The sequence below is a fragment of the Lepidochelys kempii genome, chromosome 16, assembly GCF_965140285.1.
Source record: "Lepidochelys kempii isolate rLepKem1 chromosome 16, rLepKem1.hap1, whole genome shotgun sequence".
Lineage (NCBI taxonomy): Eukaryota > Metazoa > Chordata > Testudines > Cheloniidae > Lepidochelys > Lepidochelys kempii.
The window spans coordinates 28,832,697-28,859,885 of NC_136395.1; the positions used below are offsets into that span (position 1 = coordinate 28,832,697).

General features: G+C 40.4%; 2 protein-coding genes and 1 long non-coding RNA gene across 26 annotated transcripts in view; 2 read left to right on the forward strand and 1 right to left on the reverse strand.

The window, feature by feature from the left end:
• The window catches only part of RALGPS1 (Ral GEF with PH domain and SH3 binding motif 1), a 400,445-nt gene that overhangs the window by 158,947 nt on the left and 214,309 nt on the right, over positions 1 to 27,189 (forward strand). The gene's annotated exons all lie outside the window — the stretch shown is intronic.
• On the forward strand, positions 15,419 to 21,820 carry LOC140899444 (uncharacterized). Its single transcript, XR_012155329.1, has 3 exons — positions 15,419 to 19,126; positions 20,504 to 20,575; positions 21,810 to 21,820. It is a non-coding gene; the product is annotated as an uncharacterized LOC140899444 (long non-coding RNA).
• The window catches only part of ANGPTL2 (angiopoietin like 2), a 43,171-nt gene continuing 36,483 nt past the window's right edge, over positions 20,502 to 27,189 (reverse strand). The window contains exons 3-5 of the mRNA XM_073315038.2: positions 22,529 to 22,722; positions 21,820 to 22,090; positions 20,502 to 21,356 (exon numbers count right to left, since the gene is read on the reverse strand). Coding sequence (XP_073171139.1) covers positions 21,157 to 21,356; positions 21,820 to 22,090; positions 22,529 to 22,722 — 665 coding nt within the window. The 3' untranslated portion in view covers positions 20,502 to 21,156. The remainder of the gene's footprint in view (positions 21,357 to 21,819; positions 22,091 to 22,528; positions 22,723 to 27,189) is intronic.

Here is a 27,189-nt window from a genome sequence, read left to right on the forward strand (position 1 = left end):
CAGGAAGGCTTCCTGCTGTTATTCCCTTCCTGTTTTGTCTTCCCATCCCTTACTGATTTGTATGTAAATGGGCTTCTATTGTTTTGATTCAGTAATGTTTAATTTATATTTCAGACCGGTTGTTAGTTGCTTTCCTTCCTGACTGAGAGAGAACCTGTTTCTCCCTGTGTTTGGTCACAGACTTCAAAACATAATATCACTGCGTATTCATAATTCCTCACGTAGTGTTAATGCAGACATTTCACAATGATATTAATCACCAGTGTGTCACAGGCTTTCATAAAAGAGTTTGCTTGATACAAAAAGAAAAGGAGTACTTGTGGCACCTTAGAGACTAACCAATTTATTTGAGCATGAGCTTTCGTGAGCTACAGCTCACTTCATCGGATGCATACCGTGGAAACTGCAGCAGACTTTATATACACACAGAGATCATAAAACAATACCTCCTCCCACCCCACCCTTGACCATCAAGGTGGGCCATTTCCTGCACAAATCCAGGTTCTCTCACCCCCTCACCCCCCTCCAAAAAACACACACACAAACTCACTATCCTGCTGGTAATAGCTCATCCAAAGTGCCACTCTCCCTACAATGTGCATGATAATCAAGGTGGGCCATTTCCAGCACAAATCCAGGTTTTCTCTCCTCCCCCACCCCCATACACACACAAACTCACTCTCCTGCTGGTAATAGCTCATCCAAAGTGACCTGGATTTGTGCAGGAAATGGCCCACCTTGATTATCATGCACATTGTGTAGAGAGTTGTCACTTTGGATGGGCTATTACCAGCAGGAGAGTGAGTTTGTGTGGGGGGGGGTGGAGGGTGAGAAAACGTGGATTTGTGCTGGAAATGGCCCAACTTGATGATCACTTTAGATAAGCTATTACCAGCAGGACAGTGGGGTGGGAGGAGGTATTGTTTTATGATCTCTGTGTGTATATAAAGTCTGCTGCAGTTTCCACGGTATGCATCCGATGAAGTGAGCTGTAGCTCACGAAAGCTCATGCTCAAATAAATTGGTTAGTCTCTAAGGTGTCACAAGTCCTCCTTTTCTTTTTGCGAATACAGACTAACATGGCTGTTACTCTGAAACCTGTCACTTTGCTTGATACAGTTTGATAATACAGTAATATTGTATATAATCAGGTGATTCAATTGCTTATCATTAGAGATTCAGAACCCCTGTTTTTATAGCCCAGTAAACCTTTGAAATGTATTCTTTGAAAAGTAAGCCCAGACCAAATTTCTTTCTCCTGCTGGGGTGTAGACACACTGCTGTCTGCCCAAAGTTCATTGACGGTGGGTCAAGAGGCAGGAAGGCTTCCTGGGGGTACATTCTCCATCCCCATTGAGATTATATTCATCTTTTCCCACTCGATCTCCTGATCGCTTTGTTTACCTTGTATGTAATTGTGCTTTTCTTTGTCTTTGGTCACCCCCTTACCCAATTTACGTCAGACACACATTCAAGCAGATGGAACCACATTCCTTTGCCTGGAACAGCCGTGGCTTAGGCTCTGCTTCTCAAATACATTTTTAAGAACTTAATTCTAGCACTGCATTTTCAAATACATTAATTTCAATTACAACACAGAATACAAAGTGTACAGTGCTCAGTTTATATTCATTTATTATTACAAATATTGGCACTGTAAAAAACAAAAAAAAGTATTTTTCAATTCACCTCCTACAAGTACTGTAGTGCAATCTCTTTACAATGAAAGCTGAACTTACAAATGTAGATTTTTTTACAAAAAAAACTGCATTAAAAATAAAAGAAGGTAAAATTTTAGAGCCTGCAAGTCTACTTACTCCTACTTCTTCGTCAGCCAATCATTCAGACAAACAAGGTTGGTTACAATTTGCAGGAGATAATGCTGCCTGCTTCTTGTTTACAGTGTCACCTGAAACTGAGAACAGGCGTTTGCATGGCACTGTTGTAGCTGGAGTTGCAAGATATTTACGTGCCAGATGCGCTAAAGATACATATGTCCCTTCATGCTTCAACCACCATTCCAGAAGACATGCTTCCATGCTGATGATGGGTTCTGATTGATAACGACCCAAAGCAGCGTGGACTGAAGCATGTTCATTTTCATCATCTGAGTCAGATGCCACCAGCAGAAGGTTGATTTTCTTTTTTGGTGGTTCGGGTTCTGTAGTTTCTGCACCAGAGTGTTGCTCTTTTAAGACTCCTAAAAGCATGCTCCACACCTCGTCCCTCTCAGATTTTGGAAGGCACTTCAGATTCTTAAACCTTGGGTCGAGTGCTGTAGCTATTTTTCAGAATCTCACATCGGTACCTTCTTGGCATTTTGTCAAATCTGTTGTGAAAGTGTTATTAAAATGAACATGTGCTGGGTCATCATCCGAGACTGCTATAACATGAAATATATGCAGAATGCAGGTAAAAGAAAGCAGGAGACATGCTATTCTTCATTTCCCTCGTGCCCCCACCCCCCCGGAGTACAGTCACAAATTTAATTGACACATTATTTTTTAAGGAGCTTCATCAGCATGTCCTCTGGAAAGGTGGCTGAAGCATGAAGGGGCATACGAATGTTTAGCATATCTGGCATGTAAATACCTTGCAACTCTGACGACAAAAGTGACATGCGAATGCCTGTTCTCACTTTCAGGTGACACTGTAAATAAGAAGCAGGCAGCAGAATCTCCTATAAATGTAAACAGACTTGTTTGTCTTAGCAATTGGCTTTAACAAGAAGTAGGACTGAGTGGACTTGTAGGCTCTAAAGTTTTACACTGTTTTGGTTTTAAGTATAGTTATGTAACCAAAAAAAAAAAACTGCATTTGTAAGTTACTTTCACGGTAAAGAGACTGTACTTCAGTACTTGTATGAGGTGAATTGAAAAATACTATTTCTTTTGTTTATAATTTTTACAGTGCATATATTTGTAATAAAAAATAATAATATGCAGTGAGCACTGTGCACTTTGTATTCTGTTTTAATTGAAATAAATATTGAAAATGTAGAAAAGCATCCAAAATATTTTAAAAATGTCAATTGGTATTCTATTGTTATAAGCCTAGGTTCACCAGGGGAAGGAGACCAAAGTCCTGAGGTAAGTGGGCAAGCAGGATACCGGGAGGAAGCACAGGCAGGAACGTCTGTGAGGGGAGGGCTCCTACCTCATACTGAGAATGAGGGGCGATCAGCAGGTTATCTCAAGTGCCTATATACAAATGCACAAAGCCTTGGAAACAAGCGGGGTGAACTGGAGGTCCTGGTGAAGGCAAGGAATTATGACATGATTGGAATAACAGAGACTTGGTGGAATAACTCACATGACTGGAGTACTGTCATGGATGGTTATAAACTGTTCAGGAAGGACAGGCAGGGCAGAAAAGGTGGGGGAGTAACACTGTATGTAAGGGAGCAGTATGACTGCTCAGAGCTCCGGTATGAAACTGCAGAAATTCCTGGGTGTCTCTGGATTAAGTTTAGAAGTGTGAGCACCAAGAGTGATGTAGTGGTGGGAGTTTGCTATAGACCACCGGACCAGGGGGATGAGGTGGATGAGGCTTTCTTCCGGCAACTCGCAGAAGCTACTAGATCGCACGCCCTGGTTCTCATGGGCAACTTCAATCATCCTGCTATCTGCTGGGAGAGCAATACAGCGGTGCACAGACAATCCAGGAAGTTTTTGGAAAATGTAGGGGACAATTTCTTGGTGCAAGTGCTGGAGGAGCCAACTAGGGGGAGAGCTTTTCTTGACCTGCTGCTCACAAACCGGGAAGAATTAGTAGGGGAAGCAAAAGTGGATGGGAATCTGGGAGACAGTGACCATGAGTTGGTCGAGTTCAGGATCCTGACACAGGGAAGAAAGATAAGCAGCAGAATACGGACCCTAGACTTCAGAAAAGCAGACTTCGACTCCCTCAGAGAACTGGTGGGTAGGATCCCCTGGGGGAATAACATGAGGGGGAAAAGGAGTCCAGGAGAGCTGGCTGTATTTCAAAGAATCCCTATTGAGGTTACAGGGACAAACCATCCCGATGTGTCGAAAGAATAGTAAATATGGCAGGCGACCAGCTTGGCTTAACAGTGAAATCCTTGCGGATCTTAAACATAAAAAAGAAGCTTACAAGAAGTGGAAGATCGGACAAATGACCAGGGAAGAGTATAAAAATGTTGCTCGGGCATGTAGGAATGAAATCAGGAGGGCCAAATCGCACCTGGAGTTGCAGCTAGCAAGAGATGTCAAGAGTAACAAGAAGAAAGCCAAGGAAAGTGTGGGCCCCTTACTGAATGAGGGAGGCAACCTGGTGACAGAGGATGTGGAAAAAGCTAATATACTCAATGCTTTTTTTTGCCTCTGTCTTCACGAACAAGGTCAGCTCCCAGACTGCTGCGCTGGGCAGCACAGCATGGGGAGTAGGTGGCCAGCCCTCTGTGGAGAAAGAAGTGGTTAGGGACTATTTAGAAAAGCTGGACGTGCACAAGTCCATGGGGCCAGATGCGTTGCATCTGAGGGTGCTAAAGGAATTGGCGGCTGTGATTGCAGAGCCATTGGCCATTATCTTTGAAAACTTATGGCGATCGGGGGAAGTCCCAGATGACTGGAAAAAGGCTAATGTAGTGCCCATCTTTTAAAAAGGGAAGAAGGAGGATCCTGGGAACTACAGGCCAGTCAGCCTCACCTCAGTCCCCGGAAAAATCATGGAGCAGGTCCTCAAGGAATCAATCCTGAAGCACTTACATGAGAGGAAAGTGAGCAAGGAACAGTCAGCACGGATTCACCAAGGGAAGGTCATGCCTGACTAATCTAATCGCCTTCTATGATGAGATTACTGGTTCTGTGGATGAAGGGAAAGCAGTGGATGTATTGTTTCTTGACTTTAGCAAAACTTTTGACACGGTTTCCCACAGTATTCTTGTCAGCAAGTTAAAGAAGTATGGGCTGGGTGAATGCACTATAAGGTGGGTAGAAAGTTGGCTAGATTTTCGGGCTCAACGGGTAGTGATCAATGGCTCCATGTCTAGATGGCAGCCGGTATCAAGTGGAGTGCCCCAGGGGTCGGTCCTGGGGCTGGTTTTGTTCAATATCTTCATAAATGATCTGGAGGATGGTGTGGATTGCACTCTCAGTAAATTTGTGGATGATACTAAACTAGGAGGAGTGGTAGATACGGTGGCAGGTAGGGATAGGATACAGAGGGACCTAGACAAATTGGAGGATTGGGCCAAAAGAAATCTGATGAGGTTCAATAAGGATAAGTGCAGGGTCCTGCACTTAGAACAGAAGAATCCAATGCACCGCTATAGACTAGGGACTGAATGGCTAGGCAGCAGTTCTGTGGAAAAGGACCTAGGGGTGACAGTGGACGAGAAGCTGGATATGAGTCAACAGTGTGCCCTTGTTGCCAAGAAGGCCAATGGCATTTTGGGATGTATAAGTAGGGGCATAGCCAGCAGATCTAGGGACGTGATCGTTCCCCTCTATTCGACATTGGTGAGGCCTCATCTGGAGTACTGTGTCCAGTTTTGGGCCCCACACTACAAGAAGGATGTGGAAAAATTGGAGAGAGTCCAGCGAAGGGCAACAAAAATGATTAGGGGTCTGGAACACATGACTTATGAGGAGAGTCTGAGGGAACTGGGATTGTTTAGTCTGCAGAAGAGAAGAATGAGGGGGGATTTGGTAGCTGCTTTCAACTACCTGAAAGGTGGTTCCAAAGAGCATGGTTCTAGACTATTCTCAGTGGTAGAAGATGACAGGACAAGGAGTAATGGTCTCAAGTTGCAGTGGGGGAGGACAAGGAGTAATGGTCTCAAGTTGCAGTGGGGGAGGTTTAAGTTGGATATTAGGAAAAACTTTTTCACTAGGAGGGTGGTGAAACACTGGAATCGGTTACCTAGGGAGGTGGTGGAATCTCCTTCCTTAGAAGTGTTTAAGGTCAGGCTTGACAAAGCCCTGGCTGGGATGATTTAATTGGGGATTGGTCCTGCTTTGAGCAGGGGGTTGGACTAGATAACCTCCTGAGGTCCCTTCCAACCCTGATATTCTATGACTCTATGATTAATCCCAATTAATTTTTTTTTAATCGCGATTAATTTTTTTGAGTTAATCACGTGAGTTAACTGTGATTAATTGACAGCCCTACTTTTTTATGATTTTTGTAAGCCATCTTTAGTAAGTTTTAAAATTTGTGGTATTTCATCTGTCCTGAAAACTCTGGAATGATTGTCATAAACATATCTTTAATCTCATGAAAATATGTATTTAAGAATTATGAGTTATTACTCATCTATGTAAGAATGAATTTTTTATTGTTTTTCTTTCAGTCTCAGAACTGGGTTGGTGGCAGGTTATAAACATTAGCTGTGCATTATGTCCACTTGCTAAATCTTTATGAAATTTAATTTGGAAAACATTGGTGCGTGGGCACTGCAAAACTGCATTTCTGAATTAAGTGACTTTGTTACTGTCAATATGTTTCTTCCATATTACTCCAGTGCTCTAAGGTGCATTCTAGATCAATGCCCCATAAAAATATTCATTTGAAAGTAATGCTATCAAAAAAACAAGTATCACTATAACTTGCAGGTTTTGAAAACTCATAAAACACTCATAAAGCTTTAAAACAAGCAGAATGATTTTAAAAAAAAAAAAAAAAACCTCTAAAAATGTGTATGTTTGGGCACACAAACTCAATCTCTCACTGAAAAAGTACATCTGCCTTTGGAGTAAGTTTGTTTGCTCCAAGCTCTAGTGTAAAAATTCTCACAGCAAAATTAGAAGTACCTTAAAAAGGAGGTTTGCAATTGGAATACTGACCTAACCTTGATTACCACCCTTGCTCCTTGTTCAGTACTTATTACTTGTGCATGCTGACTCCATGTTATTTCCCAGTACCAGATCTAATGGTACATTTGACAGTTGTTGACAATTTGTTCTTTAGTGAATACAGTATTGGTACTAGACTGAAGAACAAGGACAAAACAGGTACAATGTAGGCAGCAGCAAACTTCCCCATATACCTCTCTCCTACTAATGTGCCATATATGACTTGGAGGAGTTACTTTTAAAGGGAAAATGTATTCTCCATCTCAATTCAGTGTTTGGTCTCTCTTCTTAAGACTTTCAACCAGAGTAGCAAGTGGTAACAAACTCATTTTACAAAGGCCACTCAACAGGCCGTCAGCAGGTTATATGTATGTGCCACCACTTTGTCTCATTATGGAAGCTTTAGTTAATGTGGAGTTGAGTTACGCACTTAAAGCACGGGTTTAGTATATTGGGAACAGAAGAAATCCTAACAAAGGTATAGGCTCAATACTTGGTAGAGATTGTAGAATTTTAATATTACTACAGAAAAAGGCTGACGTGTTCAATAAATATTTCTGTTTTATGTTGGGAAAGAAACAGAATTATGTCCTTGTGTCATGAGTGTGATCTGCTGTCCAGTACGAGGTGTCAAGTAATTATAATAGGGCAGTCATACAGAGTAATCTGGATTTCCTGATAAACTAGGCCCACTCAAACAAAATGTGTTTTAAGATAGCCAAAAGCAAGGTCATGCATCTATGAACAAAGAATGCAGGCTGTACCTACAGAATGGGGGTACTATATTCTGGAAAGCAGTGACCCTGAAAAGGATTTTAGGGGTCATAGTGGACAAGCAACTGAACGTTAGCTCCCAATACAATGCTATGGCAAAAAGAGCTAATGTAATCCTTGAATGAAAATTGGGATTGAGGAATAGGAGTAGGGAGGTGATTTTTACCTCTGGGTACAGTGTTGAGGAGACTGATCCTGGAATACTGTGTCCAGTTCTGGTGTCCACATTTTAAGAAGGATGTTGAACTATTGGGTAGAGTGCAGAAAAGAGCCATAAAAATTATCTGAGGGCTAGAGAAAATGCCATACAGTGAAACACTGAAAGAGCTCAATCTGTCTAATTTATCAGAAAGAAGATTGAGAGGTCACTTGATTACGATGTATAAATATCTTCATAGGGAGAAATTACTGGATACTAAAAGGCTCTTTACTCTAGCAGAAAAAGGCATAACAAGAACCAATAGCTGAAAATTGACCCCAGACAAATTCAAATTAGAAATAAGGCACAACTGTTTAACAGTGAGGGTAGTTAACCAGTGGAGCAACTAGCAAGTGAGGTGGTGGATTCTCCATCTCAGTATCTTCAAATCTAGACTAGTACCCTTTCTGGAAGATATTCAAACTTAAATAATTGGACTCAATACTGGGATAACTGGATGAAATTCTATAGCCTGTGTTATATAGGAAATCAGACTAGATTATTTAATTTTCCCTTCTGGCTTTAAAATTATGAAAAATACAGTATACTCTCTCCAAATTTACATCACTTACTCTTTGAGTACAGAATACGTTTTTCTCAGAATTAACACGTAGAGCTGTTATTTATTTTAGAGTTTACAGTTAATTAAAATGGGTCCTTTAAGGAATTTAGTACCCAGTGCTACAACTTTATTTTTGCCCCTAAGTATGTCCGTTACAGAATAACAGACTTCAAATTTCCAACATAGTTAAAGTCTGGAACATGTGTTAGTTTGTTTAAAATTAGATAAAACTGATTTTTAAAGACACATTAGCTTTTTTCCCCTTTTTTCATTCATGGTGCCACTAAAGGGCAGACTTAAGGTTGGTTGCTTTAATTGTGCATTTCTTACCTTAATATGTTTGGATTTCTGTTAGATTTAAGTTTAACCTTAACTTAATTTCCTGGGTTTATATCAATGGGTTTTGGGCTAATTACAACATCCCTGTAATATTGTTTACCCTAAATTACTGCAATGTACTGTCCACCTTAACTCTACATTAACATAGTTATTGAATGTGTGTGTGTTTGTGTAACTGGAAAGAAAAATTAAAACTTTGCTTGAAGTTTTAAATGAGCACAGTCTAAGCAAGTAAAATAATATTCATAACCACACTCTCTGTAAGATGTTAAATGGATTTAGTCTTTTCCATGTTTAAAACCACTATTTTAAACTATTTTTAAAACTTTGCAGTTGAATTTTTTTCTTTTCAGACAGATCTTCCAAGTTAGAAAAATCTTGAGATCAGCAAGACTGTGGTCTGGAGTGTTGGAAGCATTTAGCCGTAGGTTGGTCTGGGAAATAATTGCAGTCTTGTATGAAAATTTATGGGTCCTGTGGTTGGTCACTGAATTTTCCAATTTTCATTGAAGGTGGTCTTTTCATACTGTGTACCATAGGGAAGACAAAGGTGTGTGTGTGTGTTCCGGGTAGGGTGTGCTATTCTATTGTGTAGTTAATAGTTTCTCTTGTAGAGAAACTATTAAAGGGTCACCCTCCTTTTCTTTGGATATAACAATGGGTATAACAGCCCTGAGTGATGACAGAAGAGTTTCATGGAAGGACTTCTTTGAAATGGACATTTAAGTATGAAAGTTGAAAATTGCTTTCTCCAGCAATTTTCTTTAATAATAGGGAGATAAACTTTTATCTGGACACTGTTGGTAGTATTCAGCTGTGCAGCTCCTAGCATGCTGAGAATGTGTCAGGGTAACCTTGCTTACCCTACTGTGAGAAAGATACAGTATGGTCTTTACCCATTTCTATTAGTTGGCTTGGAGTGTATCAATTTTGTGTATCCCTTGTGGCAATCTGCTTATTAGGGGATGGCACCCAAAACAAAATCTATTTTGCTTTTTCATTAAACTCAACTTGGTTGATTTTATTTTATTTGTGGGGCTAAGAGGTAAACCACTACAGTATTGTGTCTGGTGGTGTGTGTACAATATCTTTAATTATTAAATCTTGAATTGAACTGTTACTGAAGAATATAGATTCATTTCAAAATGACCACAACATATAATCATCTTAGAATCATTTCACGTACTGGAAATAGTGGAGCAGAAGTGATTGTGTCCCTTTGGCAATATTGAAAGGACAGCAGTGGGACGTGACAGGGATATTTAGTTCTTACGTATATATTCTACTCTTAGGTTCTCAAATACCACTCCTATTGAAGTCAATGGGAGCAGTGCCTGAATTAGGGGAACTGAACTTGACTCTAAGAATTAGTGTTTTAATTATCTGGAAGTGACAATTCAGAAATAAGAGAAACAAGGTGGGAGAGGTAATATCTTTTATTGGACCAATTTCTGTTGGTGAGAGAGATACAAGCTTTTGAGCTCACACAGATTGAATTTGACCTGAAGAAGAGCTCTGTATAAGCTCAAAAGCTTGTCTCTCTCTCTCCGACAGAAGTTGGTCCAATAATAGATATTACCTCACCCACCTTGTCTAGCTAATATCCTGGGACCAACACATCTACAATAATGCTGCATAATTCAGAAGTAAGTAATTCATATACTTGCTCGTGTACCTTTATACATTACACTATTTGAAATGAACTTTACAATTTCTGACCTTGGTATTTTCATGATAAAATAGTTGTATATCAAGGGAAGCCATGATGATAAAGACTTGGGGTCAAATTTATGCCTGATGTAATTACTTTGACTTCAGTTTGGATTTTAAATTTTATTTCCATCCAGTGGACTTGAATGTAGAGCTTCCAGGGTTAAAGTCTTCCTCATTGTAAATGCATTCATCTCCTTTCCTGAGAGAGACTTTGATTGCCAGTAAATAGTTCCTCTGTGCATCATTATTAGAAAATTCTGACCACTGTGAGTTCTGGAGTGCCAGCATATACTGTTTCCAGTACAGCATACAGGCCAACGGAGGGGTAGTCCTCTAACCCTGCTAATGTGTGGTATACTCTTATTACATTAAAATCAATTAACTGGCATGATCTCAACACACATGGAAGTGAGGTATGCAAGAAACTAAATTAATTTTGTAACTCTACAAACTAACAAATGATGTAATTTTAACATAGGCAGCAGCTGTATTTCTTGTGACTTTTAGTGAGGGCAAACAGCAAATCCAACATCTGAAAGCACAAAGTGAATTTAAAAAAATACTAGAATGTATGGTCTATCTTTGTATGGGGGAGAATGGCAACATGTCATAGTCAAGAAGCAAACAAAGCAATAAGGAGAGCTGAAAATAAATTAGTATTAGTATCAAAGGAAATGTGTATATTTCTGGGTCCTTCTCTGTCTGTAATTTCTATTTCTAGGAGGAGAGAGGGGAAATACTTCTTTATTCATATTAAAGATCATGAGGTTCAATTTTAGCTGAATACAGCATAATATTTGTGGTTTTGGGAAGCAAGTGTTTGAGGAGATTTATTCCGAAATCTTTTCCAAAACCTATAAAAGGTTTTCTTTCCTTTACCGGTCATTTGCGTCAGTTATATATTCCCAATGATGGGGGGTTTTTATATTACTTTTAAAAATCTACTGGAGTACTGTCTTGTTAACCCTTATTGTGGATTATTTCAGGGAACACTATACAGATACAGACATATTTAATACTACAAAAATTATTAACATGAAGTGCATCTAAATAGCTCCTGAAACTAATACATTTGTTTAATACCTACTTTGTACAGACTTGCTAAGCCCCTAAGTTTTCACAAAAACTTGAGTCAAGCCTCAAAAAGTCATGTACTTTGCTGAAAAATAATAAGATTTTTTAAAAATAATAAATTGGAGTTCATTTTGTGTTTTGGTTTCTGCACCTTTAGGTTATACTCTGGTCACATTTTTGAAGCTTTTCTACACAGTTATGAGGGCTAGAAGAAAGGAATGAAAGGGGTGCAATAAAAAATCACGTAATTTTATTTTAGGTTAGGGGCATTGCATGTTGGTTTCAGGTTTATAATATACATAGAAATGTTATATAGAAAGCTACAATAAAAGAAAGTGAAAGTTGCAAAGTCAAGCTTCTAAAAGTTAGGAAATGCCAGAATTAAGGTTGCCTATGCAACCTTTATGTACCCTCCTTGTGTGTATGCAGTATGATACAGTCTTTAATTACATGATCAAATACTATTTTTCCACAGGATCCCTGCCTCATTCAGAGTACAGAGTAAACTCTGCTGGGGAAATGAATTAGGGTTCTATAGTGAATGAGGCTGTTGTCTGTAGGACCCGTTCCTCATTTTTTGCAGATTTTGAAAGGGGTTTAGATTAACGAGGCAGGGGCTGCAGGAAGAAAAAGGATGTCTTATGGTTAAGACAGTTGAAATTGCACCCTGGAGAATTTAGTTTTATCCCTGCCTCTGATACAGAGTTCCTGTGTACTGCTGGAAAAGTCAAAACCTTTCATTCATTGCGTGTTCTTCATTTTCTAGGTGCTTAACATGAGCACCCTGGGATCTGGTTTGCAGCAGTGCTGAGCACTCATAACTGCAACTGAAGTGCCTGCTCAATGGGTGGAAAACTTGATGGGGCTGATGGTGATAAGAACAGCCCCAACAGAAAGGGGAAGAATGTAAGCTGAGGGATGCAGCGGTGGCTCCTCCCCCTCCAGAGTCTCTAATCACTCATTGGCCTGCTGGGGCAGGAGAGGAGCTGACTGGTCCCTCACTCTCCCCTTTCCTTAATTTAAACTGTAGTCTGGGCTGAATGGAGCCTTTTTTGCTCCATGTCAGCAGCCTCACTCTGGTAGTGTTGGAGCGATGTTTTGTGGCTGCGGAAGGTCTGACTCATTGCCTTTTTTGAGGTCAGGACGGAATTTTTTGTTCCTGTAGGGGCCAAATTGGTGTGGGCCTGGTGGGTTTTTTCACCTTCCTCACAGCATCTTGGAGACACAGTTATATTAAATAGGAGTAGGATTTAGTAGTTAGTTGTATTACTTAGTAGGGATATTAGTTCATCACAACTTACAGCCAGTTTCCAGTGTCATTAAAAGGATAAAAGGAACAGTTCTCTGAAGTAAAAGACCTGGGATTTTGCTGATGGGTGTTGAGTGCATGGGATAAGGGAGACCTTTTGGCTTTCACAGGCTGAAATACCCCCCCTTTGCTATCCTCTGTCCCCTTTGTAGGGGTTTGTGGGGCAAGTGGTAGGAATCAGATGAGTGAGCGAAGTCCTAGCTGTAGGCTGAGGAAAGTCTACCCTGAGTTATGGTTTATGTGGTAGGAACCCAGTAACCCCTGCACTGGAACTCACTTAAATTGACTGGTATGTGAGAGCATGTGTGACAGCGTGAATAATGCCCTCCCCTGGGTTAAGTTGACTAAGGTTTTGACCTGCCACCTAAAATACATCCCTGTGTTTGTCCTCATTCGCTGCCATGTCCAGATCAATCAATGGAAGTTGTGCATTGAATATAGAACGTGCCGTAAAAACGCTAGCTACTCTGAAAAATCAGGCCATAGGTGTTTCAAGTTAGGCAACAAAAATTAGTGGACACTAGACAATTTTGTATATATTTTCCTCTGTGCCTCAGTTCCTCATCTGTACAATGGAGATAAGACCATCAGTCCATTTCACTTGTTGTGATGAGCACCATAGAAAGGCCTGTGAGGAAATTAATAAATTATTATTCCAGGTAGGTTTTGGATAGTGTGTACTGAATAAGGAATGGGGTTACATGTTGAGTGGTGATGGTAATATTAAATATGTACCCATTCAGGATGTCATTCAACTGTCTTATCTTATACTTAGCTTATAAGTTTGTTGGGGCAGAAACTGTCTTTTTGTTCTGTGTTTGTACAGTGCCTAGCAAAATGGGGCCCTGGTTCATGACTTGGGCTCTTAGGCACTACAATAATACAAATAAATAATAAAAATAATAAACCATAAACCCATCTGTTTCCTTCGTGCAATTCCCTGTCTTATTCACTACACGTCTTTCAAATTCTGTAATAAGTGAACTTAACAGAAAACAGCCTCATTCACTGCACTGAAATTTTTGAAATATTTTTGGATGTTTCTCTACATTTTCAATATTGATTTCAATTACAACACAAAATACAAAGTGCACAGTGCTTACTTCATATTATTATTTTTTATTACAAATATATGCACTGTAAAAATTATAGACAAAAGAAATAGTATTTTTCAATTCACCTCATACAAGCACTGAAGTGCAATCTCTTTATTGTGAAAGTGTAACTTATAAATGCAGATTTTTTTTTGGTTACATAACTACACTCAAAACCAAAACAGTGTAAAACTTTAGACCCTACAAGTCCACTCAGTCCTACTTCCTATTTTGCCAATCGGTAAGACAAACAAGTTTGTTTACATTGATGGGAGAGTCTGCTGCCTGCTTCTTATTTACAACGTCACCTGAAAGTGAGAACAGGTGTTCGCATGGCACTTCTGTAGCCAGTGTTGCAAGGTATTTACATGCCAGATATGCTAAACATTCGTGTGCCCCTTCATGCTTCAGCCACCATTCCAGAGGACATGCTTATGAAGCTCGTTAAAAAAATAATGCGTCAATTAAATTTGTGACTGTACTCCTTGGGGGGATGGAGGGGAGAGAATTGCATGTTTCCTGCTTTGTTTTACCCGCATTCTGCATATATTTCATGTTATAGCAGTCTCGGATGATGACCCAGCACATGTTCATTTTAATAACACTTTCACAACAGATTTGGCAAAATGCCAAGAAGGTACCAATGTGAGATTTTGAAAAATAGCTACAGCACTCGACCCAAGGTTTAAGAATCTGAAGTGCCTTCCAAAATCTGAGAGGGACGAGGTGTGGAGCATGCTTTTAGGGGTCTTAAAAGAGCAACACTCTGGTGCAGAAACTACAGAACCCGAACCACCAAAAAAGAAAATCAGCCTTCTGCTGGTGGCATCTGACTCAGATGATAAAAATGAACATGCTTCAGTCCACGCTGCTTTGGATTGGTATCAATCAGAACCCATCATCAGCATGGAAGCATGTCTTTTGGAATGGTGGTTGAAGCATGAAGGGACATATGAAACTTTAGCACATCTGGCACATAAATATCTCGCAACTCCAGCTACAACAGTGCCATGCAAACGCCTGTTCTCAGTTTCAGGTGACACTGTAAACAAGAAGCAGGCAGCATTATCTCCTGCAAATTGTAACCAACCTTGTTTGTCTGAGTGATTGACTGACCAAGAAGTAGGAATGAGTGGACTTGTAGGCTCTAAAGCAGGGATCGGCAACCTTTGGCATGCGGCCCACCAGGGAAAGCCCCTGGCGGGCTGGGCCAGTTTGTTTACCTGCTGTGTCCACAGGTTCGGCCAATTGCAGCTCCTACTGGCCGTGGTTCACTGTCCCAGGCCAATGGGGCTGCGGGAAGGGCGGTCAGCACATCCCTCGGCCTACGCCGCTTTCCACAGCCCCCACTCTAAAGTTTTACATTCTTTTATTTTTGAATGCAGGTTTTTTTGTACATAATTTACATTTGTAAGTTCAACTTTCATGATAAAGAGATTGCACTACAGTACTTGTATGAGGTGAATTGAAAAATAATTTTTTTGTTTTTTACAGTGCAAATATTTGTAATCAAAAATATATATAAAGTGAGCACTGTACACATTGTATTCTGTGTTGCAATTGATATTAATCTATTTAAACATCCAAAAATATTTAAAATAAATATTTTAGCAGCATGATTAATCGCACGATTAAACGCGATTAATTTTTTTATTCGCTTGACAGCCATAATAATAATCAAGTCCACAAAGTTCTGATCTTGAGCCCAGTTTGAAGGCACCATTTTAAAGAAGCAGGAGAGTAACGTCTGCTACAAGGAGCGCCCGACTGGAAAGCAGTTGATTGGCTGGCACAGGTGCAGCTGCTTATATATATTGGCTGTAACAACTGAAGAGGGGCAGACTAGTGCGGTGGGTGAAGAGGTAATCTAGGTCTGGGGAGAAGTGAAAGAAACCTACTAAAGGGAGGAGCTGTAGAGCTGGCTCTCTGAGATAAGAACATAGGAACAGGCCATACTGGGTCAGACCAAAGGTCTGCCTAGCCCAGTGGTTCCCAAACTTTTTGGCATCACGCCCCCTTTTTAATTTTTGAGAAACCCTCACACCCCCCACCTCTCTTTACCATCATCTGACCCCCGCCCTGATCCTTGTCCCCTGACCACCCCCCCACGGGACCACACCCCCTATCAACCGCCCCCACTGCCTGTTTCCTGACTGCCCCAACCCCTATTCACACCCCGCCCCCTGACAGGCCCCCCAGGACTCCCACGCCTATCCGCTCCCTGTCTCCTGACCACCCCCCCAGAACCTCCACCCCATCCAACTCCTCCCTGTCCCCTGACTGCCCCCCCGTCACCTCCTGCCCCTTATCCAGCCCCCCTGCCCCCTTACCAGGCCGCTCAGAGCGGCAGGATTGGCTTATTGGAAAGCCTGGGAGGTGGGTGGGCGCAAGCGGTGCTGCCTGTGTGGCAGCATGGCAGTGGGGGAGGGTGGACAGGAGGGGAGGGGCCGGGGGCTAGCCTCCCCAGCCACAAGCTCAAGGGCCCGGCAGCCTCATGCCTCCCCTTGGAATTTCTTCACGCCTCCCCAGGGGGGCACATGCCCCAGTTTGGGAACCAATGATCTAGCCCAGTATCCTGTCTTCCAACAGTAGCCAGTGCCAGGTGTACCAGAAAGAATAAACAGAACAGGTAATCATCAAGTGATTCATTTCCTGTCGCTCATTCCCAGCTTCTGGGAACGGCACGCCATCACAGGCATTGAGAAGCCAGTCTCCATCACTGAGGCAGAGGTCTCTCTCCTCACCTGCGTCCCTGAACAGGAGAGGAGCTAGATCGATGGGCAGAGCAACACAATGCCTCATCTCACCACCAAAGGATCTCTCTATTTCGTCACTGGACAAAGTGATGTCCTTCGCATTTGAGGACTTCAATTGCACAGATATAGGTGTGAGGTTTTTTTTGCAGGAGTGGTGGGTGAAATTCTGTGGCCTGCATTGTGCAGGAGGTCAGACTAGATGATCATAATGGTCCCTTCTGACCTAAATATCTATGAATCTATGGGGCTGGCACTGGATGACTATAAAGTGTTTCAAGAGCTGCTTGTGAGGAGTACCAAGACATGAGAGATCAAAACAGTGATCACTACAGAGAAGTCCCACAGGCTATGTGACATCCTGTCCGCTTCTGGTCCATGCACTTTAGCTTCATTGCAAATATATGTGGCTAATTGCCACTAACTAAGCATGACTTTCTCAATTAGGACAGAGTGCCTCTCTCATGGACTATCCCATTGTGCCACCTTCTAGTTAAACATGGTTCAGCAGACAGTCCCTGCCTCAGTTTCTTCCTCTAGTGGCTCCCCTTTCCCGCACAGCTCAGAATTGGTGTTATGGCTTGGCCCTCCAACCAAGTCACTATGCAAATTTAACTCCTGGGAAAACAAAAGTCCAACTGAAAGTCCAAACAAAAAGTTCTTCCACCCTTCTTGGGCTACTCTCCAGCCTGCCTTCTGGGCTAATTTTTCAGTTCTTTCTTTGCTCCATTGTAGAGCACTGACTCCCATGCTACTTTCCCTGGAATCCCTCTCACTGGAGTTTCCTGATTTCTGCAGACCCTGCCTCAGGGCCTTCCCAGGAGCTCAACCTGCTCCCAGTTATTCCTCTCTCTGAGTTTCATCATCCTTTTTTATGATCATTAGGTGATCACCTGACTCCATCCCCTCCAGACAGGAGTTAGCTAATTATGGCACAGGCAGGGCTGAGATGTTTGTTTTTATAGAAACCTGCACAGGTAGACTGGGCCCTGATTCCCCTTAAAGGGGCCAGCCACTCCGTGATAGACTCCCTTCCTAGCAGAGCTCCCTCATGACAAGAGAGAGCAGCCTAAAGACATAATTAAGATAGGCATACACAGTATGCATACTGTATACTGTGTATGCCTCAGACACCATGGCCAGATGTATGGCCACCGTCATGACCATGCAGCAGGTATCATGGCTCCAAGCATCAGGCATCCCAGGAGAAGTACCGGCCACTATCAAGGACTTCCCTTAGAAGACCAGAGCTGTTCACAAAGTGGACTGACTAACCGCACTCTTCACTTGCTGAAGGTCTCAGAAGCTACCCTACTTGCCTTGGGGATTTACACCTCCACATCATACCTCCAGTACTACTGTCCTCAGTCACAGCAGGGACCATGCACTCCACCCTACCCTCCCAGACACACTGAGTATCATGCCAAGAAGTGTGTGAGATACAAAAGGCGACATCAGCCTTTCTTCTCATCAGCAACCCATCTTGCTCCTAGGACTCATCAGCAGATTTGACAGGATGGTCAAGGGGCACATTGGATTCAGTCTGTAGAGCACCATCTTTGGTGCTCCCAAACCCCAGGAGAGGTTCATATTGCAGCAGTATCAGTATGTCATGCATGGATGCAGTTACACGCTTTCTTTTCACATCTAATGGTATTTAAATTCCTTTAAGGGCCTCCTTCACACCCTGGAGGAATAGACCCAGCTTCCTCAGGGGATGTTAATGTTGTCCTCAGGAAGTTCATGGAGCCTCTCGTTGAGCCACTACCAGAATGTTCCATACACCACCTCGTCATCAAGACTGTCTTTCTGGTGGCCATTGTGTCAGCTCAGACTCGGCAAGCTCTAGGCTCTCATGGTAGGACCACCTTTGAACATACAGAAAAGGTAGTGTTGAGACCACACCCCAAGTTCAAGACAACCTCAGAGACAGACTTTCACTTGAACCTTGCCAGTCTTCTTCCTGAAGCCACACTTGATACCCAGAGAGAAGAAACTGCCTATCCTGACTTATCTAGAGCTTTGCTGTATTACCTTAATAGGACCAAGCCATTTCAGTGGTCTCCTCACCCCTTTGTGGCCACTTCTGGTCCAACCAAAGGCCAAGCCATCTCTTTGCAGAGATTTTCCCAAGTAAATCATACAGTACATTTCAATCTGCCATCAGCTGGCTGGTTAACCTATCCCTTTGAATATCAAGGCACATTGTTCCAGAGCACAGGCTGCATCTATTGCCTGCTTCAGAAACATTCCAGTCTCTGAGATCTGCAAGATTGCAACGTGGAGTAACCCCCTGACATTTGTGAAACATTGTGCCTATGACGTGGCTGCCAAATTTGGTGCCATGTTCAGGTGAGCAGTATGTCAATCTTAGTTTGACTGATTCAGCTGATACTCCTCACTTCCACCATCCAGGGAGGACTCTGCTTGCCAGTCACCTACAGTGGGATCCATATTGACACACATTCTTTAGAAGAACCACAGTTACTGTAAGGTAAGTAACTGTTCTTTAGAATAAAAACTTCAATGTGAAAATGCTGTGAATTGTTTTCCAGCTGAATAGGATCAAAAGTTTTCGTAGAAATACAACTTTTGATTTTGTCATGGTCTCAATCCCTTAGGGTACCAATGTCCAGAAACTAGAGCAGATAGAAACAATTAACAGAGTCCCTGTTTAGCAGTTAACAAATTAACCAGGTTCCCCCATCCGGTAGCTGGACTAGTTGAGTATGCATCTTGAGCACTACTGCAACTAAGACATGAATCATGAGCCTTGTGGACCACAGGAAGCAGCCCTACCAGCTGATCCAGAAGATATTCTCCCCTTTGACTGAGATGGTAGGAGGTGTGCAGTACTTGTCTCAGCAGGAAGCTGCTTTGGTAGATCTTGAAATGTGTAGACAATTCATTTCATGGAAAAATCAAATCATTAATGGTGTAGAGTTAGAAGTCAGAATTGATTTGATTTAAATTAACAATGGTAGACTTGTGTGGGGTTAAATCATTTCCTGTACTTTGAAAGTTAGCCTGAACTGAAATATTAGAATTAATCTAAATACATCAAAATAGCATTTGTTGCTTTATTACCAATTTGCAGTATTACAAGGATAATCTGATAATATATTAAAAACCCTACTTTCATTTATATACAACACATGCTACATCAGGCATCACCAGTTTTTAATGCACATCATACATTTGTAAAGAAATAATGAGGTAATAAGGGAAGAAAGTATAATATGCACATGGTAAAAAAAAAAAAAAAATCTCACAGGCTTATTGTAAGGTATGCCAAATTGCCAAGAGCTTTTTTTGTTTTTCTCAGACATTCTTTCACTAAATTTTATGGTTTTCACTGTAGTTTCTAATTTGCAACAATTATCTATTCTACATATCTACCTCAGCAGAATTCTAAAATTCTCCAAGTTTCCACAATTGATTTTAGTTATAAATATGAGTGACTAATTCTCTTTAATATGTTGACACACAATGTACTCATTAATAATTGTGAAATATGACAAATATAATTGTTCTTGGTTACAAATATTTTCTTCCAAGAATCTTAATCTTGTGGCTAAGGACGTTAAATAGAATATAGATCGGTATCCATCATTTGCCTGCAAAGTTGGATAGCCCCTTTATTTTGTAGCCATTTTCTGATTACAGTGGCTACACAGCAGGTAATGACGTAGCTCAGTATAAAATAATGTTAAATATTTAGGCTATTGTTTTATATGAAAATTAATGTTATTCATGTTGGCTATATAATATGCAATAGCCATTATAAGTTTGGATTAGTTTATAAATACACGCAGGCAGTTAAATTTTAAAACACTCATTTTCCTTTCTTGATCAAAAATGTTTGTATCAGAGGTCAGCTTTGAGAATGATGGCATGTACATCAAGAGAAGAGTGAGAGTGACAGACTGGATTAATTATTACGGTAACTATTTGGGTGTCTGCCCACAAACTGAAATGATTTAGTGATTGTTTTATCTATAACAATTAATAAAAATTAAATTAGGAATAATCCCACTAATACCCTACAGTACATATACCAACTACATGGTTTCAAAGGATGTGATTTCCTGTGTCAAATGATCCCTACTAATAAGAATAAAACTCTTGCTGTACAGATTGTACTGTATTTGAGAATATTTATACATAATACAAAATATTTAGATGCTGTGGCAGTATTTTTAGCATCTAGACATAATTTACAGGGAATAAAACCCGGAAGTGTTATCTACAGTCCATGTCAAATCCCAGTTCTAGAAACAAGAACCTTAATTATTTGTGGTACAAAGAAAGATGTTCTGAAAGTTTATTATATCACTTACATTGTATCTTTTGCTAGAATGAATTTTGAAAATACAATATACAAGTCCTCAAATTGTAGCAATAAATGTACAATATCTTACATTCTTTGCTGCCATAAAGATGTATTCCGGATAGCACATGCAGCTATTACTGCCATTTCATTGTTCTGTTTTAAACAGTAAATTAAAAGAGGAAAAAATTCTTTCAGTGGAACGTGTTGGGGTTAGGCCTGATCATCATAACAACTTTCTTTAGTGAATATGATCCACCACGGAATTCAGCCCAGTAAACACCATCCTGGTATCGACTACGATAGTGTCCTCCCCGATACCAGACTCCATTGAGGTTTGAGTGAGCACAGGCATTATACCACCATCCTCCTTTCTGGTAATGAGCACAGTTACCTATAATGAAAAGCAGACTGTTATTAGTATAGAAACTGAAAATCTTGCAGTGAGCAGACTAGCAAAACTTTCATAAAACAGTTTTAATGTCTAGATATTTTTAAATCTATCAATCTGCTGATGTAAGCAGCAAGGCACACAAAACCTTCCTTTTACAGTCCTCAATCCTGCAATCAAAACTATGCAAGTGGACTCTTCAGTGGAGCTCCACTTTAGTACAAGATTCACCTGCAAGGATCCTGGCCTTAATTTTTAAAATAACATCAAATATTTAAACTAAAAAGTCTTTGTCATCTGTCAATGAAAATCATTAGATTACCGGATTAATTTGTGTATCATCAGAGTAGTTTGTTTTTCGCCTTTCTAAATGTTTTTAATTATATGTTTAAATGTAATTTTCTATCATGTCATTCTATGACTTGCCATTTTCCTTCGTTTTTTTTTCTTTTTAAGCACTTCATACCTGTGTATACATCATGGTCTCTATCCAGTGTGGTGAACTGCTTCCCATTGTGCCAAGTGAAAGAATCCCCAGCGTTGCCATTGTAACGACCCAGTCTCAACTTGTAATATTCACTCTCTGGCTCCAATCTGAAACTGGCATATTCAGCAAATACTTTTCGACCTGACCAGTCTTCCATAGTTACAAGCAGTTTGTAGTTGCCTTGATTTGTAAGCCAATAAATATTTTCTAAACCCAGCCAGTACTCTCCATCTATGTTACCAAATCCTTGCTGTGAAGAAATAGTGACAAATGGATTACTGTTGCATATATGTTTTACTTTTAAATCTCAATACATCCTTAACCATGGCACCTTGATAATGACTACATGGGCATATTTTGAAATTCCAGTGCAACTTCACCTTTGCCCTAAGTATGTTTCAGCACTTGACACCACTACAAAATTTTTCAGAGGAAGGTACAAGAGATCATGTAGTGGACACTCATGGAATAATCTGTCTAATGGAAAGTTTCTTGCCACCCTATCAGTTAGTGGTTGGTTTATAACCTGATAAGTGTATACTCCTTATAAAAGTAGTTGTATCCTATCTAACATAGCTGTGGATGGTCTCATTATTCACGTCTAATTATTTTTTCAGTCCTACTAAGCTCTTAACTCTAAATCTTCCATTAAGACAGGAAGGAGAAAACAAGTTACATTTGTCCTAACCTTGTAAGTATCCCAGTTCCTGAAAAAGTTGACTGATCCATCGAGTCGTCTCTGAATGACAGTCCAGCCACCAGGGTCATGTCGTTGGTCACACCAGACCTGCATAAGTCGATTTGTATTTTCAGGTTTCACAAGATAGATGGAACTGGTGTCATGGCCATCTTCTAATGCCTGTAGACAGTCTCTCCACGGTCCTGTTTTAAAATAAACAGTATGCATTCAGAAAATAATTGTGCTTGTCGTCTTTGTCTTCTGGAATTATTTGAATGTGGAACATTTTTTTCCTTGCATGTACTAGACATGCTTCTGCCAAGTATTACGTGTAACTGTCTTCCTAAAAACCACATATTTTCACCTTTGCCTATGGAAGGTTTAATGTCCAGTAGTGAGCTTGCACAAACCTGGGTTTCTTTTGGTTTCACGAGGTTCTTGACCTCTTTTACTTCATTTATTCCTTGGCAAACCATATTGTGTGTGCTGTTTATACAGTATATTAATTTATTGATCTTGGCTGCCCGCATGTTTTCTTTATGCAATATACAAAACATGGCAGATTATGCAATCTATCTTTTAAATCATAACCATAATTTTTAGTCTTATTCAGTATAAAGGATATTTGGAATTACAGAAGACTAAATAGTGGTAGAAGTGTAATTATAAAGGAAGAAAATACTTCTAGTATGTTCAGACTTGCATGCATGCTGGTGATTTGGATTTAATAGTGTTGTGAAGGGATGCATAGTGTAAAGTATGGAGTGTAGGTTTAAAATATGGAGCATGGTATTGTTCCACCACCTGGCAAAAAGAATTCACAGTATCCAAGTCAGGTAGGAGAAAGGTATTCACTGCAAATGCAGATGCAGTCATATTTAGGGGGATAGTTCAGGAAAGGCAGAGTAGCAGGTAAGATCACTTGGAAGCACATGGGAAAGTCCCTTGCCCTTAAGCATGGGATTTGTGTGCCCGGGGAGACTGAGTCCCGTTAAGCATGTCCTTGTTTGAAGACTCCCCTCTGGATTCTGCCTTGTGGTGAAGTGTCCTTCTGAGATGTGACAGGTCAGAAATTTAAGAGTTAGTTGCTTTAAGGTGCGTAAGCTAGAGGGCAAACTCAGTGGCTGGGTAAGGTAGAATAAAGTTCCCAACAACCATGCAGTCGAAGACCCTTTCTTCAAGGCTGGGTTTATTTTCAAACAAAAGCAAATTAATTCATAATATTGTGTACCATCCAGCCAGCTGGGAAGGGAGAGCGTATACCCCATTCCTGTTAGTAGCCAGGAACAGTGCTTAATTTTTGCTAGGGCTCTAGGCTTGGCAGTTCATAGCCCCAGCACTTCTGGCAGTTCTGAAAGTTAAAAAATTGCCTGAGCCCTGGCACCTCTTTTATTATAAATTAAGCACTGGTCTGGAATGACTACTAATGGAGACACACACCTCTAGGACTTCCCTGACTCAGGGTTCTTCCTGTTTGCTGCCCCAGCCCTAGAGGAAAGAAGTCTTAAACCTGGTTTCTTATAGGTTACATGCTTGTACTAGACATTTGCCTGCAGCTACAGCTCCATGTTTTAAATGGCCAAAGAGTTGTAACAGACACACTGGAATGCATGCATACACCCCAAAGCCTGGTGCCCTTTATACAGGCTACAATTTTCAAAATCATCTAAGTGACCTAAGAGCACAACTCCATTTGTTTCTGTGTCACTTAAAAACTATAGTTGCAATTTTCAGAAGTATCTAAAAAACAAAATAAGGGAAATAGCTGTTAAATACAGAAAAAACTTTACTTTTACTTTTTAAATTAACGTTTAAAGACAAAATCTATATAGTAAAAACATTTGAGAGCAATCTCAGGATAATGAATGTCTGGAAATATATAACAGACTGTAAAGTAAAACAAAAATAGATTTAAAAAATATCCTGTGTGGAAAGATTGTCATTCCTTTAACATGTTATCTGATTTCCTAAGGGAGCAGCATCTGAGTGCCCAGGAAGGAAAAAAATTTGATTGGTAAAAAGTGCCCAGTAGAATTCTGGATTTTGTTGTTGATCCTTTTGCAAAAATTCAGTGTAAACTAACTAGGCCCATCTGAACACCTAGGAATGTTGCAAAAAGAAAATCAGAAACATTCATGAATTCAGGATCCACTTACTTAGTAACTATATTTTGAATTTTAACATTTTGGTGCCTGCATAACATGATGGTGGCCATATTAGAAATGGCTGCATGGACAGCTTTGTTCAGTTGCTATGGTTATAGTGAGTGAGCTGATAGAAGGAAATGATAAAACTGTTATCAGCAAGTAACTGGTCCGGATCAATTTTTAAGGCAACTGAGGGAGTATTATAGTACAAGAATGTTTGATCAACATTTGTAAAGAAGCCAGAACTGAGCTATGTAGTAGACAGATCTTTTTCTTTTTAGTAACAAAAGAGTCAAATTGACTTTGGCTTCTGTTCTGGATGGGGATTTTCCAGCTGAGCTGCACCCAAAAATAACATTGGCATGAAGATCAACGGTAGACTCAGCAATATAATAAACCATTATAGACATTAGCATTGTCACACTGATATCTGAAGGCAAGCAAAAAACAGTTAATGGATCAAAAATGTGGTGTGATATACTCCATACACAGAGGAGAAAGAAAGCTACCCCATTTGCAGTAGTGCAACACATTGGTTTCAGGTATGGAGGATATAAAGCAGCTATTTTTAAGAGATTAGACTTTTTAAAAGAGTTTCTAGCTCAAAGAAAATGTTCTCAGTGTGAAAATACTCAGATTCCTCCTTAATTGGTCCAGTATAAGAACCTAGATAGAATGTGTATAGCATTGTTTTCGGAAATCTTTAAACAGTCATCTCTAGTAGCTTTGCTACTGTGCTCATATTTTTGCCAAAAAGCGGAAAAGTTAAATTAACAAGACACTCAAGTCAGTGATACCTTTAGAGTCCAGACTGAGAGAGAAAAGAGAAGATTTAGTAAAGCATTCATCTTTGGAATGATGCTAAATTGTATGTTGCTATTATAATTAAACATAGTTTTAAGTTTATACAGAATAAATACTTCTGTAATAAAGACTATTGCCATTGTTTTGTATGCATGTAAATAAGAAGATTATAATGAGTTAGCTTAGTTCACATTGTATCCCCTGTATTAACTCACTGCAAGTAGACTAGCAGTGGATAGTCTGTGCCACTTGTTCAATAAATTGTAGCTTAGTTTAGGTGAACTTTTTGTTATTTTAAAAATCCTTTTGTAAATACTCAAGAATCCAATCTAAAGTGGGTGTTTGGGTTTTTTGGTCTGTGTCCAAGTTATTTGATTTTTGTATTTCCCTTTGTCCTCAGCAGCACAGTCCTGTGAATAGAATGCTGCTTCTGAGCCCAATTTCCTTTGCTGCTGCAGATAAAAGTACATGTTCTTGGCTGCTTAAATGAAGATGCAGCCCTCTGTTTTAATATCTGTGTTCTATTTTGTTAAAATGCAGGCGACAGACATCATTGTGTTTCTTTCCAATATCTAGTTCAACACATTTAACTTGACTGTGTTTGACTGTATCAGTCTGCATTTCTTTTCTTTCACTGACTACCCCGTTGCTATTAGTTTATATTTCACCAATAAACCCCTGATTCTAAAAAAACAAACAAAAAAACCCCTTAAATACAGTGAGTTTTATAACAAAGAAAAATACATGAGTTCAAAGCTATTGTGGAACAGACTTCAACAGGAACTAAGGACCATCACAAATGTTTGACCTTGCTTTCTCTCACAAACACATAGCATCATGAGCGCTTAAAACAAACAACCCCTCCCCAACTAAACAAAAAAACAACAAACAGTACTCTGCACACATAGTACTTCTCTGGGGAAGAGGATGAGAGAGAGATTAATCACATCACTGTAAAGAGCTCAGATATTAAGATGATGAGAAAGGTATGAAAACCTGAATAGAATAGAATAATGCTTCCTCTTTCATTGTTATCAGTTAATCTGCAAAAATAGCTTGAGCTCCTACCTCTAAGAGAGTTTTATTATGGTTTCAAACGAAAGGGAAAGCAATTTAAAAAAACCTCACTAAACAAGATGTGTTTGGTCTCACTAATTTAAGTTTGCAGACTTGGGATTTTATGATCATGCAAATATGTACTTTCAAATAGATGTAAAAATGTGTGTGTCAACAAAACATCTGCCAGTGCTGAGGTCTCTAGTATGATTTCTTTTAATTACTACCATTTAATTATTCTGATGTACCTGATTTTGGTTTGATATGGGAAATGCAGTGGTTTTGAACTATTTTTGCTCTTCTGTCATTCTGCTGAAATAGTGATGGACATGACAACAGATATGTTCTATCTAGTAATGTGAAATACTAAACGGTTAAATAGTAAGCATTAGTCTTACCAGTTAACCGACCCTAACCATTAGCCCTGGGCCGACCAGCTAACCCCAGCCCCAGGCCACCTGATTAGCCTGCTGACCTCAGCCCCACGCTGGCCGACCAACCTGCCAACTCCAGCCCTGCGCTGGTCTGCCGGCACCTGCCTTGTGCCAGGCTGGCCGATGCCAACACCACGCCAGTCGACCCCAGCGCCACGCACCGGCCAGCTGGAGCAGCCCCAGCCATGCCGACCCCGCACACTGGCCAGCTGGAGCGGTCCCAGCCCTG